A 17,299-nucleotide genomic window follows, 5' to 3' on the forward strand; every position below is an offset into this window, starting at 1 on the left:
ACCCTCAGTCAGCAGCTGAGATCTCAGTGTCTAGAAACAAAACCGAACTGCAGAGGACAAAATGCTGTGGCTCCCAAGCTTCCCAGAAGAGACAGTTCACTAAATTTTACCACAGAGCTTTCTTTAAACCAGATCAGCCTGGAATGTAAATTTAATCCTTTCTAGCTTCTCATTAAAAGGTACATGATCAGTCTGAAACTCTCCATCCTACACTCTTCTCTGGTTGTGAGAATGTAAAGAAACAATCCTATCTCTTTCCTCAAATCACCTAATCTCCCACTTGCTGGCAATCTGTACTAAGCCATCTTTTTTCCCAGAAAAGGATCAAGTATTTTTCTCTGTTGAATGAATGTGGGTTCTTTTACCTACAACTTGAAACGCTCTCCAACAACAGCGTGCAAATCAGTGTTTTCTCACCTCCTTGTGTACCACAGTCAGAGTTCATATGAGGACAATATGCATACAGAAGTCTTCACGTATTAATGAACACTTTGCCTATTTTTCACATTAAACTGTTGGAAGAGATTCTGAAGTTTATGAAGTTACTGTAACAAGCAACTTCCAGGAACATCTGGCAAGTCTTTCAAAATTACAGAACAATACCCTGAAGTTAGAAAGCAGGGCTGAATTCTCATGTATGGGAATTCAACATTTCCAACACGTTGCCAATACTGATTTAAACCACCTCCAACCTTGACCCAGCACACAATTCTAACCAGGGTCAGAGAGCTCACATCACCACGGCACCAAACCTCTGAGCCTGCCTGTGCTTGGTACCACTGAACCTTCCCACCAGGGCAATTCCAAGAGGAGGGGTACCCTGGGAAATTTAACATTAAAGAAATAGTCAACCAATTGTCACTGAAGCAGCACCAAACTCCAGCCTGGCAGGTGTCCCACAGAGTTCCAGAACCAAAAATTTCAACCAGTGGCAAGTATTTTTTGTTCTATTTTTTTTCCTTCCTTCAAAATCATCCCAGAGCCTCTCTGCAACTTAGTTCCCATAATAAAATGTTTTTTCATATATTTCACTAAAGCCTTTCTAATGGGATACAGAGGAATGAGGAATGCACATGTCATTACCAGAATCATAGTAGCACTAACATTACTGAACATACAACCAGAAACACTGAAAAGACACAGAAAATAAGGTTAACTGTGAAACACCTCAAAAGGAAGAGGGCCTGGGAAATAATGTGGATGAGCTCAAATAAAGCAGAGAATTGTGTAAAAAAATGCACTTTTAAATTTAATATAAACATTAATTTTAAATTATTATTATTGAGGGAGCAGTGCAGAAAGAGATCATGCCAATAGAAGCAGGGAAGTGGAAGTGCTGACAGACTTGTACAGCATAAACTTGTTGTAGCAGAAAATAGGGAGTCATTGGGAGTATTCCAGACTCTGCTAAAGGTTAGAATGAAAGCTTAAAAACAGGATATTTTGCATGAATTGGAACATTCTGCTACTGGGCTACACAATGAAGAATTTCAGCACTTAAAATGGATATTAAAAAAAGAAACAAAAGAACTTCTACAATACGAAAAGAAAGAAATCATCTGTGTATAAACCAAATCATTTGAGAAAACAGTGGCATGACTGGTATTCAGCATAACTGATTTATTCTAGCAGTACCTGGAAGTGGAAAGCAGCATGAAACTGGTTAACATGATTGATCTTCTCTAGTATTTCTTACTCTTTCTCACACTTTTGGGGAGAGAATGCAAAATTTTTGTGGTTTTCGCAAACCTCTGATGCTCAAGAAAGACAAAAACTTTTCATGAACAGAATGTCTTGTTTATCCTATGAAAACTCATGTTCACAAAGGACATAAACTATGAAAAATACAGGCTCCTCAGGAAAAATGTAAGGACACATGCAAACAACAGGATACACTTGAAAGTATCAGATTTTATGAGCCTACTGAAGCAATACCACACAATGATAGAGTACACAAATACTCAGGAGCTGCCAAACCAACAGGAAGTGAAGAAACTGGAAAAAGAAGCTAGGAAATTAGGGATCCCTTGCATCATTACAATCTCATATGTCTTTTTTGGATGGATAATCCACCATAATCTCCAAAAATAAACTCTACTTAAGACACGTAATCCGCTCCCTATTTACAGGCACTTCTTTCTACTGTACTTCTCCTTCCTAAGGGAAGGACAGGACAAGGGGTGTGGGGAAGGGGAACAGCGAGAAAGAGTTGGCCCAGTCTCTGCTCTATCCCAAAATAATTCCAGACCAAGAGGTCTATTCCTCCTCCTGGAAAGCAGCTGTCTCCTTTTGTTACCCATTTGCATTTGCAGCTCAAGCAGCAGCAGTTCATGCTACTGAGGGTACCTGGCTCTGGTGAAAGGCTGTTAGGAATATCACAAATGAATCTTTTTATGCATTTAGCAATCCATAAGAACACTGCTTGAAAAGCTAATTTTGCTGGGTTTGGAGTCAGTGCAGGCAACTGAAAACCATGCAACTGTATTACAACTCTGGTTAGTTATGCCTATTACATCTTGAATTACACGACCATATACCCCTTCTCCCCCTCCCCCCTTCTTACTGCAACAAATGGTAGCTTTTCCAGAGCTCCTTTAATCCTGGAAGAAAAACTGGCAGGACAAAGAATATTGTTTTCTGAACTAAAAAAAGGAGCTGAAGCACATTTACATAATTACATTTGTTTGGGAATGTGACTTGATTAAAAAACAGGAATTCACTAGGATTCCCAAAAGCTCTAGAGAAAACATCTTTTCTTTAACTCGACTATTTGTGCTTCCATTAAATGCCTCCTCACCTTCATTCACAGGTCAGGAGCAGAAGTTACTCTGACAATTACAGGTGAAGGAATAAACAATATATTTGGAGTAAGACAAAAAAACGCAGCAAACCCGAAGAACAGCAGGCACTATGAGGAAAAACATAAAATCAACAAATTCTTACCTGTTATTTAGCGTGGTTGGCAGAGGATGTGTTGCATTGGGTGGCACGGTTGCATGAGTGAGAGAAGGGTTCTGTGATATTGTTGCTGGGGTCTGAATTACCCCATTTAAAGCCCCTACAATTCCATTGATTGCCAGCTGGCTGGCTGGCAGTGCTCCAATTATTCCACCCACAGCCGGCACTGCAGGAATGGTGGAGGTTACAGTCTGCATACCACTAGCCAGTGCCCCCACTGTCACACCATTGACCTGCTGAACTCCGGGGACGCCCGAGCCTTGCTGGGCCGGACTCTGCCCAGCAGGTGGTGGAGTGGAAAGCGCTGATGAACTGCTGGTGCTTTGTCCGCTGGAGGTTATCTCCTGGTGTCAAAACAAACAACAAAGCCCCCTCAGCTGCATAAAATTTCACCTAACACCACAATGCAAGGACTGGGATGAGTTAACTTGTAACAAGTTTAGGTTTAGAAGAATGAAATAAAAATTACCTGATTTAATACAGGAAGAGAATTGTCAGGTAAAAAACTGTTTCCCAGATGAGGGCTTTTACTGCTGTTCAAGGAATCAGTGCTAGGTGCTAAAGTAATTATTTAAAAAACACACAGTGGTTAAATTCCTGGAACATGTAAAAAGATTCAGAATAATTATTTTAAAATTATGACAAAGCTAAACATAGAAAATGTAAAGTCAACTTTAAAATCATTGCTGAATAGTAAAATATTAACTAAGTAATTGGTGAATCAATAGATTCAAACAGATGTGCTCCAAACTGAAGTAAAAGAGAAGCTGCATTGAAACAAGCAGTAATACTTCAGAAAAATAGACCAGTTGATGTTTAAACATTTAACACATCAGCAAATACTTGGTCTATATTCATCCTACATTTATATTCATCTCCCATCAACAGCATGCGTGGATGAAATAGATATTTCATATAAATACATGCTCAAATTACTCTGACACTTTAATAATCCCCTCTACTTACGTGCTTGCACTGGGAAGGCATGTACTTGGTGAGAAGGGCTGGGGTTGGAAGTTATTGTTGGAAAGGGCACCGAAAGCTGTGCATTGAGAAGCTGCAGTCGCTCCTTCTTTGCAGTCAGATTCTTTATCTGCTCTTCCAACCGCCTATTTTCAACTTGAAGTTGGTGTAATGATTTAAGCATTCCTAAAACTAAGATAAAAATGCACACATTATATTCCACAGCCACATTCAATGAACAAATAACACCTTCATTCAGTTTTAAATTCTGCCTTACATTAAGACCAGCATATAACTATAAAACTATTACAGATGTCGGAATTTTAGTAGAAAGATTTAAGATTAATTTTGAGTAATTTAAATTGCAGAAAAAATTTAACTGTGTGTTGTAGTCGCAGTTTTGGAATACCTCTGTACACTGGCTTAAATACTGATAGAGTAGCATCTTTAGGGCCAGCATACATTTTAAACAAAGAGCAGCATGTGGTAACTTAGCCCCAGATCAGAATATGAAAGTAGTAGTATTTTAGTAGCACAGGTTAACTGCATAGTTGGGATAAATCCAGTTCAGCTGCAGTAACAGGAACTGCAAACCTTATAAAACTGAGAAATTTGACAAGAATATGCTCATATTCAACTAACAACACAGGCAACCAACAGCGTTTATATCAAAACAACCAAGTTTCTGAAAAGGGAGTTTTTCAGCCTGAATGACCTGGCCAGTGAACGACGAACGTGCAGGAACAATGACGCAGCAGAAGCGCTCGGGGCGCAGCACTTCCAGTGTCCCAGCGCACCTTGGCGGAGCTGCGAGCGGCGATCTCGGCATCCCCCAGCAGGGAGCACTCTGCGAGCACCGCACTCACCCCCGCGCCCGCGCAGCCAGGGCATCACCCTCGCCACTGGCCCGGCTCTTAGCAAGCACAGCCTCCTCAAACTCCCCTTTGGGTTCAGAACCTGGACTTCCCAACCAGTACTAGAGTGTGATTGTACAGCCACAGGGAGAGCCTCCTTTTTTTTTCTTTTTTCTTTTTTTTTGGGGGGGGGGGTTGCCTTTTTTTTTTTTTTTTTAATTCTAAATTGTATTTGTTTAACATGACCTCTAGAGCTACTACAGACATAAGTCTACTGGTATAGGCACATCTGGTCATTTCCCAAGGATTTAGCTTTTATCCCTCCTCTTCAAGAACATACAAAGGAACCCTCAGTGAGCTCAAATGAGATGCAATAAGACTTAGCTAAACCTGTCCTCCAGCTATCATGTTTAAAGGATTATCCCTGCATGAATTTCCTCACAATTAGCATTTTTGTCAGGATACCATTCATAAAAATACTAACTAGATACCTCCTTACACTACCAATGAGAAGAATAATGCGTTCAATAAAATATAACACAAACCATAACCTGGAATAAAATAAATTTTTTAACATATTCAGTGATTGTCTTTGATACTGATACATTGTTGAATATGGAGATCCACATGATTTACTGATCACTTATGCTTTTAACATATTCATTCTTGGACTATTCCACTCTATTAAACTTAACTTGAGAAAATAATAATTTGCTTGCTTTAGGAACTCGCAAGAAAGGCAGAACATAATAAAGACATGAAAACCCAGTAGGACACCTGCCTAACATTTGTAAATATTTTCTTTTCAAACAGCAACAGAAGTAGAAAAGTTAGATTTAACAATAAAAAATTATTACACCAATTTATATTACACAGTATAAAGAAAAATGGGGAACTGTACTACAGTATTTACAGTAGTGGATCTAAGAGTTCAGAATTCTTTTCCAAACTCTGCAACTGGACCTGCAAGTTACTTCCTCTTGCATGACACAACTTCCCTATCTATAAAAAGACAGATAATTGTAGAGAAGTCTTTTGTAATCTACTGATGCCATGCACTAAGAACTATGCTAGAACTGTACACCACAGTTATATTTCAATCCACAGCAGAAAATAAATTTTATTAAAACTCTTGGACAAGCACAGAATAGCAGTTCTGAGTAACAGCTGACAAAAGTCATAATAAACAGATTGTGAGTACTTACTGTCACTGGGGGTGCCTTGCTCTAATAAAAACTGTTGTCCTTCACTCCACTGCCTCTCGAGAAGCTGTTCTATGCTGGCTGCTACTGGGGGCAAATTTTCCCCACAACCATTCCCTGATTGATCATAGCGAATCTGCAAGCTGCTCACAGGGGATCTGTTGAAAATATTGCAATTTATTGTTTAAAGAAAAGGATGAAAGGAAATGTATTAGAAAAAGGCTGGTGAAATTTCTTATATCAGCTCTTAGCACCTACATATCTCATGCTTCCAAGACTAAGTTAATTCATCAAAATCACTAAGAATTCCTGGTTCTCACTGCCAGGGCTTTAATAAAAGAAAGACGTATTATTACAGTGCGAGAATTTATACTGAGAAAGCACATAACCTCTTCTTGCATACAGACCAACAAGACAGTAACTGACAAACAGCATGGAATTAAATTATACAACACACACTCCTACAGCAGGAAGCCATTATAATATGGATACACAGGGCCCCGACTTCAGGGGCAAAGAAAACAACCCACACCAAACTTCAAACCTTTCCCTGAGAAAACTGGGAAAAATAAAACCAATTTGTTAAAATTATCACATAGAAAGGCCATATATAATTCCACTGACTAACCTGTTCTAAAAACAGTCATGTAAATCTGGATTTTTGAAGGACTACATGAAAGTATTTCACAAGGATTAGAAGTTATCCTCTGCCTGTACTGTGAACACTTAATATACCTCCTTTTTAACTCATAATCACACACAGTTCCAAGAGTAATCCCCTTGCCACATGTCTTTTCTCATTCAGATAAAATTAAATATTCAGCACAAAGAAAGCTGGCTACCTCTCTCAGGCCCTAGGAGAAGGCTTCTTTTGCATTGGATGGGGCACAATTTAACTTGTGAGCAAAGCCAGATGTTCTGATGCATTTCTGACTCAGGTTTCTGGTCTCGTGAATGCAAGGTCCCATTGCTCCTACAGGACCAGCACCAAAGCTCCCTAAAAGCTGGTTCTTGGTTTTCTTGTTGGTTGGGGTGTGGTGGGGGTGGTTTTATTCAATTCCAGTGAGCTCAGATTCTCAGGTACTAGTTGCTACTGCAAGCAATTGGTGCCATCATGGGATCACAGCTGTACTCTTCCACCCCTAGTGCAAACCTACCAACAAGACCACCACAGCCCCAGTACAGGACAACACAGAGCTCAGGAAATCAGTGTGTTAATTATGATTACCGTAATAAGCAGTGGTCACAGCACATTAGCTACCTAATGACTGTCGAGCATTTTGTAGGCACCAGAGCAAAGCTATTTTTACGAGAAAAGGTTGTAAGTAGGTGACTTAAGAGCTCTGTTAAGTATTTATAAATAGTTCCTCTTTTGCATACAGGAAGAAAGGAAAGCACTTGTTAAAACAAAAAGCTCTGATGAATGCGTAACCAAGGTAGTGTTTTTGACAAGAGATGACAAATCAACAACATGTAACAATTCAGCACAGAGACAGCAAAAGCAGTCTTAAAACACAGTTTATATGATGTGCTGAAGCAGCACGAAGGAAAGTTTATGCAGAAACATTCTATACAGAGGTACTACACTTAGACTTCACACAAACAACCCACTTTAAAAAAAACAAAAAGAAATTTTAAAAAACCCAGAAAATAAATGCATAAAACCACTGAACAACTCCCCCAGAAACTTCTCTCTCTTTCTGCATGTTCCTGAGCAGCACATAATACTGCCCTAACAGATTGTGCCTTTTGAATTATAAATCACCAACAAAATTCTTGTTGGGCTTTGGACTGCTTCCTATCAATTTTCAAAGGCAGAAACAAAGCAGTACATGATGGTATAACCTCTGCAATCCTTCACTGGAAGCCCATACAAGAGAAGGATTTAAAAAAAAATCTAGATTTCTGTGTATTGCAACATTACTCAATCTCTCCTCTTCCAACTGCTCATCCTTTAGACAGGATATGGTTCCTGTATGCTAGGGTTGAATTCTTATTCCAAATAGAATTTGATCAGAGTTTCCAAGGGGATTATAAATGTGCTGTCTGGACTGGTCCAATCCTGCCATGGAGATGAGAACCCCATTTCACAGCTTGCCTGTTTTCACAACTGTTTTTTTGATTAAGTTTGGTAGAGTTACCTATACTATAGAGCATTAATTAGAAGCAATACTGCATTTAGATATAAGCATACATACAGATTTCACTGCAGGTATTACATAACACATTTTTAAATCTAAGGTTAAGTATGGGGTAAAAGAAAAGTTTAAGTGCTACCTTGGGAAAAGCAGCAATTCCTTTGCAAAATGGAAACAGCTCACATATACCAGGTATATTTATATTTCTCATATATGTATTAAAGTTAAAATACGACAGCTTAAACATCAAACGGTGTGGTTATACTGGGGTACAAAGATATAACAATATGAATTGGAAATGACCATACAAGCTCATGAGGCACATATGTCTTCTCCGAAGAGCTGCAATCAGCTGCGTCATCAACAGCAAACAAATGTTCTGCAAGTGTTTTTATTTTAAGCAACTCGCTGAAAATCACATGGTTCCTTCGGAGAACTGTGTTATTTATGTATCTCATAAGCTTCAAAGGGAACAGAGTCAGAACTTGCAGCTAAATAATTTTAATAGATAAAGCAGGTAACATTTGGAGTTGCAAAGTTTCCAGAGAGCAGATTTTTTTAAGTTAGCTTTTTATTCACTATAAACCATATTTTAAGTAACCAGAGTATTTATTTACTGAAGTGGGGAAAGTGGGGAGTTACCTACACATTTTAGAATCCTTGAGGTACATGTAATCTTTTTTGTCGCGCAAACCAGGGATGAAATTCACTGACTACTGAACTTAACTGAATGAGTAGGTTTTCTACATTTTTTCCATGTTAGGTATTTCAAACTATATTTTTCCATCCTTCAATTCTGTTACTACAGCACCGATTTCTCCCCCTTGCTTTCTCTCACACCCCCACCCCTCCCCCCCTTTTTGGCTTGTTTTTGAACAACCCTGCCAAGCAAACTCTCTCTCCTCTTTGCAAAGCCTTCAGTTTCCGTACACTGCAGGAAGCTTTTCAATTGTGGACTGAGGTGGCCTTTGTATCATCCAGTTCTCCTTTAGCATCCCCATCAAAACCAGTTGGTATTTTACCATGCTGCAATACTGGACTGTATATACCCTGAACATACACACTCTGTAGAAGCATCATATTTAAGTTTACCTTCCCAATATTTGACCAGAAGACAGACTGCACACAGCTACGACCGAAGCAAATCGTGCTAAGATCAGGTCTTTGCATATTAACTAAGAAGGTGTTAAAACTTTTAATTAAGACAACACGTATACATAAGAGGACTACTAAATATAAAATCAAAAGTTCTGTAATTTCCTAATTGTTGAACATTTCCTTTCACAAAATTCTCTGAAATTCCTTGTCTGTATAGATCAATTTATATGCTAATACAAGTATACATATTTATGCTAAGAATACCATCTAATTTGTAAATTCTGTATTTATTATTTTAGAAGCAACACATACTGGAAAACTTAAAAACAAGTTCATGACTAGGTAATAACACGTAAGTATTATAATGGATAATCTCATCCCATCCAGCAAGATGTCTTTTGATTAATTAAGGAATATAATACAAGATCAACAACACCAGGCATGTACATTAAATTACCTAATTTGGAGATATTTGTTATAAATTACCATAATAAACACATGCTATAGCAATAAAATTCATTATTATAATGCTATTTCTGTGTAACTAGCATTTTTTAGCTATCCTAATTTATTTTTTTTTTTCACAATAGATCTTTTTTCAGATAAATATTTCTCATGGTTAGTCCCTAAGTAAAAAACACAGTAATAACACCATAAAATCTACTTCATATTTGATCCAGTATGGAAAATAAAGCTCTAAAATAAGGGTTTGCTTAAAATACACAGAAAATATTACTGAAATATTTAAAGCACAATACTGAAATTTTAACAGCAAATATTTTAAAACAAAATAACATGATAGTTTCAGCAGAATTCTTATCTCAAAGTTTTCTAGCATATGTGAATTGCAGCAGAACAAAACAATACTTTTTTCTACAGAGAACTACTAGAAATTTTGAAATTGTGTAGGAAAAGGAAGAAAATATTTGCCTGGAATTTTTACTGATATTTAATGTTTCTTATTCTTGTGATCATTGTTAAGTATATGGGATTCTGGAATTTTTGCAATTACTAAACTAGGATTGTGGTAACAAATCTGAGGAGATAAGCGGTACATACGGATTAAATGATAGATAAATCCCTCTAAAGCAAGACTCCATTTCTTAAGTAAGGGAGTAAACTAACTTACCTACAAACCTTAATTTGTAAACCTAATTTCAGTTGATAGAAAAGTAAACTTGAGCACAATTTTAGCTCTTTGGATGTATTAGGGATTTTTTAGAAGGACATACAGATACAAAAATACATGTATTTATACACGTGTGTTTATATTTTTATATGTATGGGCTTTTAAAACACTTTGGTATTGCTGGTAAAAAGACAGTGAAGTTTGCAAATCTTAAAACATTTCTTCTGCCTGCACTCTCCAATGTAAATAATACTTACCGTGGTGAGAGACTTCCTCTGGGTGATCCTCCTCTGCCAACAAGGCTTCGGCCGTTATCTCCGAGATCTTGATCTGCAGTGTAAATATTTCACAGCTGATAAATCGCCTTTTCTTAGATAAGAGTTTTAATATCTGATGTAGATATTTTTAAAATACCTTCAATCTCAACTTCTATCTGTAGTTACTGCTGAAGAGTGAATAAGTAACTAGTTTAAGATTGCTGAACTGTAGCATGTAAGGTGTTGTCCTTACACATTTCTGAGGCTGTACCAGGCCATGGATTATGTTCACTTCTTTCATTCCTTTCAGTTTTACAGCACAGAAGCGTGGTTTGCATTTGCAGTACCCTCCCCTCAGCCACTTTTAATTTGTACGGTGAAAGTAATGAATCACAGCTGTGGACAGCTAATCTGTATGCTTATCACAGCAAATCCTGATGCTCTGTATTTTTTTAACACTTTGCATCCCAAAACAACTCATAAAATATATAACGTATTAAACTTACTGCTGCCATCTAACAAGCACGCATTATTCTGCAAATTTACTGAAAACTTTATGAAAGCGTATAATTCACTAATTCCTATTTATAAGCAAAGCATAGGAAAGCCCCTTGCTAAAAAGGTAGTAAAACAAACAAAAAAGGCCTCATTAAATATACGAAAACGTTTTGCTTGGAAGGACTCAAAAGGGTTATTTTCCCTATGGCCTCTCAATAAAATAACCCTATCTGCCCCCTTCAAGGTTGCCCTCCCCCTATTCTGAGTCAAGCGACCTCCGACCCCTTGGAGGGCAAAGACATGACTGATCCATTCTTGGTAAACTGCTAAACTCATTCCCTTCCCCCAAACAGGCATGACTACTACGACATGTCAACAAATCCTTACGGAGGGAATGAAACAAAGCAAAGCCAGCGGCTCATTAAAACCGCAGCGGAGAGCCCACGGTACCAAATGCCAATCGGTAAATATTCACAAGATTATTAAATGCTGCACAAGTTCTCTAACGGGATCTCTTTCACACGAACTTGTATGTAATGCAATTTCATGAATTATGCAAATAAAGGTTTCAACTATTCACGACAAAACCCAGAGCTGTGTCACTCCGGCTGCAAAGAGCTGGGAACTGAGCGCATCAATCACAGGAGTCACAAGAGACACTGGTGCATTCCTGCCTGCTGATGGCTCTGCTTAAACATTTACATTTCACACACCGAGGGAAAAGAAGGGGGAAGAAAACCCGCGCTGTTCCACAGAACTGAGAATTTACTTCCAACACAGAACAACTTTGTACAGACGTTTAATAACCAAAAGTTGCGCAGAAATCAAAAATACAATTGAACAGCCTTTTGAGAAACAAGGAGTTCTGTGAAGATGCACATTTGCACCGGCAGAGGAAGCTTACCTGCTTGGCTGTTTTCAGACTGAGCTATAAGTGCTGCCATGGCTGAATTTGGATTCAGCCTATTGCCATACATGTGGGATGGAGGCAGACTGAGAGAAGATCCAGGTAGGGTGTTTGCCTGCAAGAAACCAAATAAAACTTGAATTCTTTTTTATAATGGGGAGAAATGCTAAATGTATTTTAAAGAAGCCTTCTTGATGCACTTTAATTCTTTTTGTAAGTTGAATGCTTTTTAAAACAATGTATTTCAAAGAAAAAAATGTTTTCCATTTGTGAGTATAGAAACAGAATTGCAGTACTTCGGAAAACAGATCAGGTTTTAAAGTGTGTTGTATTTGTGGTTGGCAAGATCTCCTAATTAAAGAAAACCCTTCTAATAAAAAGTACTGTAGCAAATACTAAAAATACCTGACGTGCATTTTAAAACAACCACAGTTTGCAGGACGGGCAGACTTCCTTGAGATCCTGAAATATGCGCTCAATGCTAGGACTTAGTAGCAAGGCGACCATGTGGTTATCCTACTAATTATTTAATCTTATTAAACCATTTACAAAATAAGGGCAGGTAGACAACAGATGTCTCACAAATGCTTGGGTTCCTTACATCACAAGCCGGCTGTGGAGGTCAAAAGGTCTAACTTTCAGCTCTATAGTTTAACTACACAGAGCCATATTTCCTTTGCTCGACTCCGTCATTAGTAAAACGTGCACAGTATTTTGTTACTTCCTATTTTGATAGACTTGGAAGCCTGGTGTTTTTTTGTTTTGTTTTGTTTTTATTTTAAAGAACGCAAACAGCCATTACAAGTATGTTTTCTATACAATAGGGGGCTCCGGGAACCACAGCTTTGCCCTGACCCCATATAAGGAACTGTATTTTTGGCAGTTGGCCAGCTCTACTTATTGAAGAGCTCCCAAAGTTTGTGTTCATTCATGTTGCTAACCACAATTCTGAAGGTCTCTGCTGGGACTTGTGCCAAACAAGCGAAAATGAACCCTTAAACAGATGAAGCTAAGGAGGCTGGCCAAAATCTTGCATAATCCAACGCAATAAAAATACCTTCTTCCTTGGCTGCTTATGCTTTTTCCCTTTCGAAGAAAAAAAGATTTGTGTCAAATGCTAAGTTGCAGAGACAAGCAATCAAAGAAATAAAAGTATGGCTGCTATTTTAAAGGCATTTTTCTATCTGATAAAAAATTATTTCAGAACAAAGAAAAGACGGGGGGGGCAGAGGGTAGAATCAATGATACACAAACCTGTGTGATCACTGGTTTTAAAATTAATCTTCTAAGAAAATGTAAACAACCTTTACAAATTAAACTTTTTTTGAAAAACAAAAAAAGGTGAACAGTAAGGAACTCAATTTGTGGGACATTTTGACATGCATAACTGCACACAAGAGACAGGGGAAACATACTGGTTATTACAGCAAAATATTACAGAGTATAAACTATGTCTCTGGAAAGAATCACACACTACCATTAACTTTTGGCTTTCTGCCAACATATTAAACTTGATGAATGGACTTTTATGAATTCACACAACTGTTTTCAATGATGCTTTATTTACTATATACTGGTGAGAAATTGTGCCTGATATTTACATTCTTCTACTGTCACAAAGTTAGAAAAAGCCACAAGTAATTACTTACAATGATCAGGGTTCATTCACTTTTCAGTTTATAGGTACATGCAAGATTGCTAGACATGGAACCACAGTGTCACTTCAAATCTGGCTGTTACTTCTTCGGGTTGTTTGTTGGGGTTTTTTTTAAGAAATGCATATCTTAGTAGAATTAATCTGAATTATTTCTAAGTCTTAAAAATAATGTAGGTGTTTCCACCTACCCCAGTACAACAGCTTCCAAAATGCAATACATATTAGTACTGTGACACTGAGGAAGGTAGCAATGCTGCACAGCTCCTGCTATTTTTCTCTAAAAAAATGCCCATAGGGTAGTTTCAACTTAACTATTGCTGTTCCTAGCAACCTTCAGCTGTTTTCCCCTCAAAACCAAACAAACTTCAGTCAAATCCTTTCACTGATAAGACCTTACAGAATGGACTATTAAGAGATTCAACCAGTATTATAATTTCAACCATATCTAAAAGGTCAGACTAGGAAAACAAAAGTTTATATGATGGTATGAGTTCTAGTCATAGTTTTGCGGGGTGGGTGGGGACAGGTTTTAAACTCCAAACACCAGGTCTTAGTTCTGTTTAGTTTTAGCATTTTTCCCTAAAATATTTTGTTTTATTCCAGTAAATGTATGTACTGCTCACATTTTACACAGAAGCTTCTATACTTAGCTCTCAGTCCATGGAATTCACTGAAAGGCTGCTTAAAACTGTGCAATAGCAGCTATATATTGATTTATGATGGCATGGTAGCTATAATCAGCAAGGGGAATACACGTTTATTTGACTGAAACTTGTACAAATAGCTTTAAGAATTATCTGAAAGTACCTAAGTATCTTGAAGAGAGTTGCTAAAGTTTGTTGAGTTAACTATCACACCACAAAACAGAAGACATCAAAGGAATTAAACGTTTGCTAAGTGGGTTGATATAACAGATCAAAAGACTTAGCAGAATTTAAACAATATCTAAGAACTTGCGTTTTCTCACAAGTAGTGGTTTCACCCTAAACATTACCCCTGTTTGCATTTTAAAATAATACTAAAGGTGTCTTACAAGCTGGAACTACACAAGTACCAATGCCATCCTGTATATGCAACTCCTAAAGCAAAAAGACACAAGTAAGTTGAAGGCAAATAAAAAACCTTTGAAAATACTTTTTTTAAAATAGCAATGTAAAATGACAAGAATAATGATTTGTGAAGCTTTCTTATAAACGTGATGACTTCATCTGACAAGGAAGTAGAGAAGGTGGAGGAGTGCTACATTATTTAAAGGTGAAATAGGAGCTTCATGTTTCACTCACAGTCGAAACAAGCTGTAGCAAGCATTTATTAAAAATGCGCAATCATCCTGTCAATACATATTAAGGTCACAGGACTGACACATGTTCTAAAATGCACAACTTTTAAGGCTGTATTATTCTTTATTTGAACTGTTTCTATTTAAACACTCAACACAATGCATGATCAAAATGTATGAACTAATAAAAACTCAAGACTACTAAGTATTTATTTTGAAAAGGCAGCAAAATTTTCCTGAAAATATTTTAGCAGAAGGATTTAAGCCCATCTATGGATATACAACACACTGCTTTCCTTTATGGTATGTTCAATAAATCAGTAAAGTCATAAGCAGCAGAGCAGCACAGAAGGACAATGTACTGTAATTCAGAGAATGCCCGTGTGCAGTAAGAAATGATTGATATTTGACTGATGTTTAAAAACACTTCCTCTACAGCAAGAAAGTACAAGCATATTCTTGTAATTAAAGAACAAGACTTGCACGTTAACTACATTTAACTCATATATATGAATGTCCTCCAAAATATTTAGAATAGTTTTATATTTGTTTGCATGACTCCAGGACAATATTTAACAGCATGACTATAAAGTTTCCAGAGCATTCATATCTGAACATTTACTCCTATCTGAAATTTCCAGGGAAAGCAGTCCCTTCAATCAAAAGTTACATGTTCTTTCAGCACAAAAAAAACCAAAGGGGAGAAAAATGAGACAATACTTAGCTGTATGCAATCAGAGTGAGTCTCAAAACTTTGAGACTCTTTGAACATGCCTTTTTCCCCATTCCTTTCAAGTTTTATGCTATGAAATATTTTCTGATAACAGGCCTCATTTCTGTCTCAGCTCCACACCAGTAAGGTTTTAATACTCAGCGTGTGATGAGAGATGAAACCAAGTGTGAACAACTTTTGGGTCCCATGAGTAGGCTGACTGTTGAAGCTGTCAGGTTCAATTGCATCATTCCACATTATTCAATGCCCCAAACTGCTCCCTAATTGTTAGAGGCTTAACATATTCAAAACCATTGTTTAGGCTAATGCTGAAATGCCTACAGTTGAGTTTCCACAAAGAAGGGGGAGGGATTTAATTGTAGTTAAACCATTACTGAACTCTCTTCCTTTCGTGATAGGGCAACAAGGATGGCCAGAACAACCAATTCCAAGACAGCTTCTTTATCAGTTTATATCCAATCAACAGCCCTTTTCCCCTCTGCTTTAAAAAGTGTCATTGCCATATTGCAGCTTTGTGTTATATAATGCTTTACAATTAGTGACACGTTACCTAATTACCTATTTCCACCAATATTTATTTGTCAAAAATAATTCCAAAGGTTAATTTTATTTTATGTTAAAATAAAAACATATCATTGTTCCTGTGGTTGGGGTCACACCATTTAGCAATCATACCAGGTTATTCATCACAGCATGATGCTGTGATATGAAGTGCAGAAATACCCCTTGCTCCTACTAATACAAAGTCAAGAAATAGAAAGCACTAGAGATACTACTAACAACTACTTATGGCCAACTACTACTGAAATCATATAAAAAATTTCTATGCAAATGAAATTTAAAGTTATATTTTCTGCAAGCTGTTCTGCTACCCTTCTGAGATGTTACAAACATTTACCATGCATGTCTAGCTTCATGAAGTATGGAAGAAAATTCAAGCACAGGACCAAGTGTTAGCATCACTTTACTTCATCTAGAAGTCATCTTAGGCTGATGCGTTTTGGTCCACAGCAAGCAACATTTATCTGAACAATTAATTAATTAAAACCCACACTGAAATTAAATGAGATTAAACATGAACACATACTAATTCTGGATACATAATTATAATAAAATATTTATAATGTGCATATATAAAAATTATTTTCTTGAGAGGTGAAAAGAGCTGTCCATCAAGTGACAGCAGCAGAAGCAGCCTTGCCTTGTGCTTCCTACTTTAACTTGGGCAAGTGAAGAAATACTGTTTTTATCCCTCGAATTTTTAAGGCCTCTGCTTGGGTATTGAAGGCAATGGGAAGGATATGCTATTGCTTCCTTTTATTCCTTCAGTACTTATGGTACAACCTCTAACTGCATTTAGGAGAGGTGAGGGACCCACCAATGCCCATCATCAGTCACCTCCTGTGAACTGTCAGCTGTCCCCTGGGATGGCAAAGCACACCCACACAAGGGTGATCTCAGCAAGGCAACACAGAGCAGTCCTGACACAAGGACACTTTCTCATGCATCCCTTCCTGCAACACAACCCTTGAAGATTTTCAACACAAATACAGAATTTGCTTAGAAATCTTAGAATGCTTATCATGACCTTGTTTCCAATAGAAAATCAAAAATCTAAATTCCTGT

At 37.4% G+C, this 17,299-nt stretch overlaps 1 protein-coding gene across 6 annotated transcripts in view; it reads right to left on the reverse strand.

The window, feature by feature from the left end:
* The window catches only part of MLLT10 (MLLT10 histone lysine methyltransferase DOT1L cofactor), a 122,577-nt gene that overhangs the window by 6,687 nt on the left and 98,591 nt on the right, over positions 1–17,299 (reverse strand). For all 6 annotated transcript variants that reach the window (XR_010355908.1, XM_064408360.1, XM_064408370.1 and 3 more), the window contains 6 exons: positions 12,002–12,119; positions 10,600–10,672; positions 5,981–6,135; positions 3,925–4,113; positions 3,428–3,516; positions 2,944–3,302 (listed from right to left, as the gene is read on the reverse strand). Coding sequence is in view for 5 of the 6 variants with exons in the window: in XM_064408360.1 (XP_064264430.1) it covers positions 2,944–3,302; positions 3,428–3,516; positions 3,925–4,113; positions 5,981–6,135; positions 10,600–10,672; positions 12,002–12,119 (983 nt within the window). In the remaining variant the exon portion in view is untranslated. The remainder of the gene's footprint in view (positions 1–2,943; positions 3,303–3,427; positions 3,517–3,924; positions 4,114–5,980; positions 6,136–10,599; positions 10,673–12,001; positions 12,120–17,299) is intronic.

This window comes from Passer domesticus, chromosome 1 (assembly GCF_036417665.1).
Source record: "Passer domesticus isolate bPasDom1 chromosome 1, bPasDom1.hap1, whole genome shotgun sequence".
Classification (NCBI taxonomy): Eukaryota; Metazoa; Chordata; class Aves; order Passeriformes; family Passeridae; genus Passer; species Passer domesticus.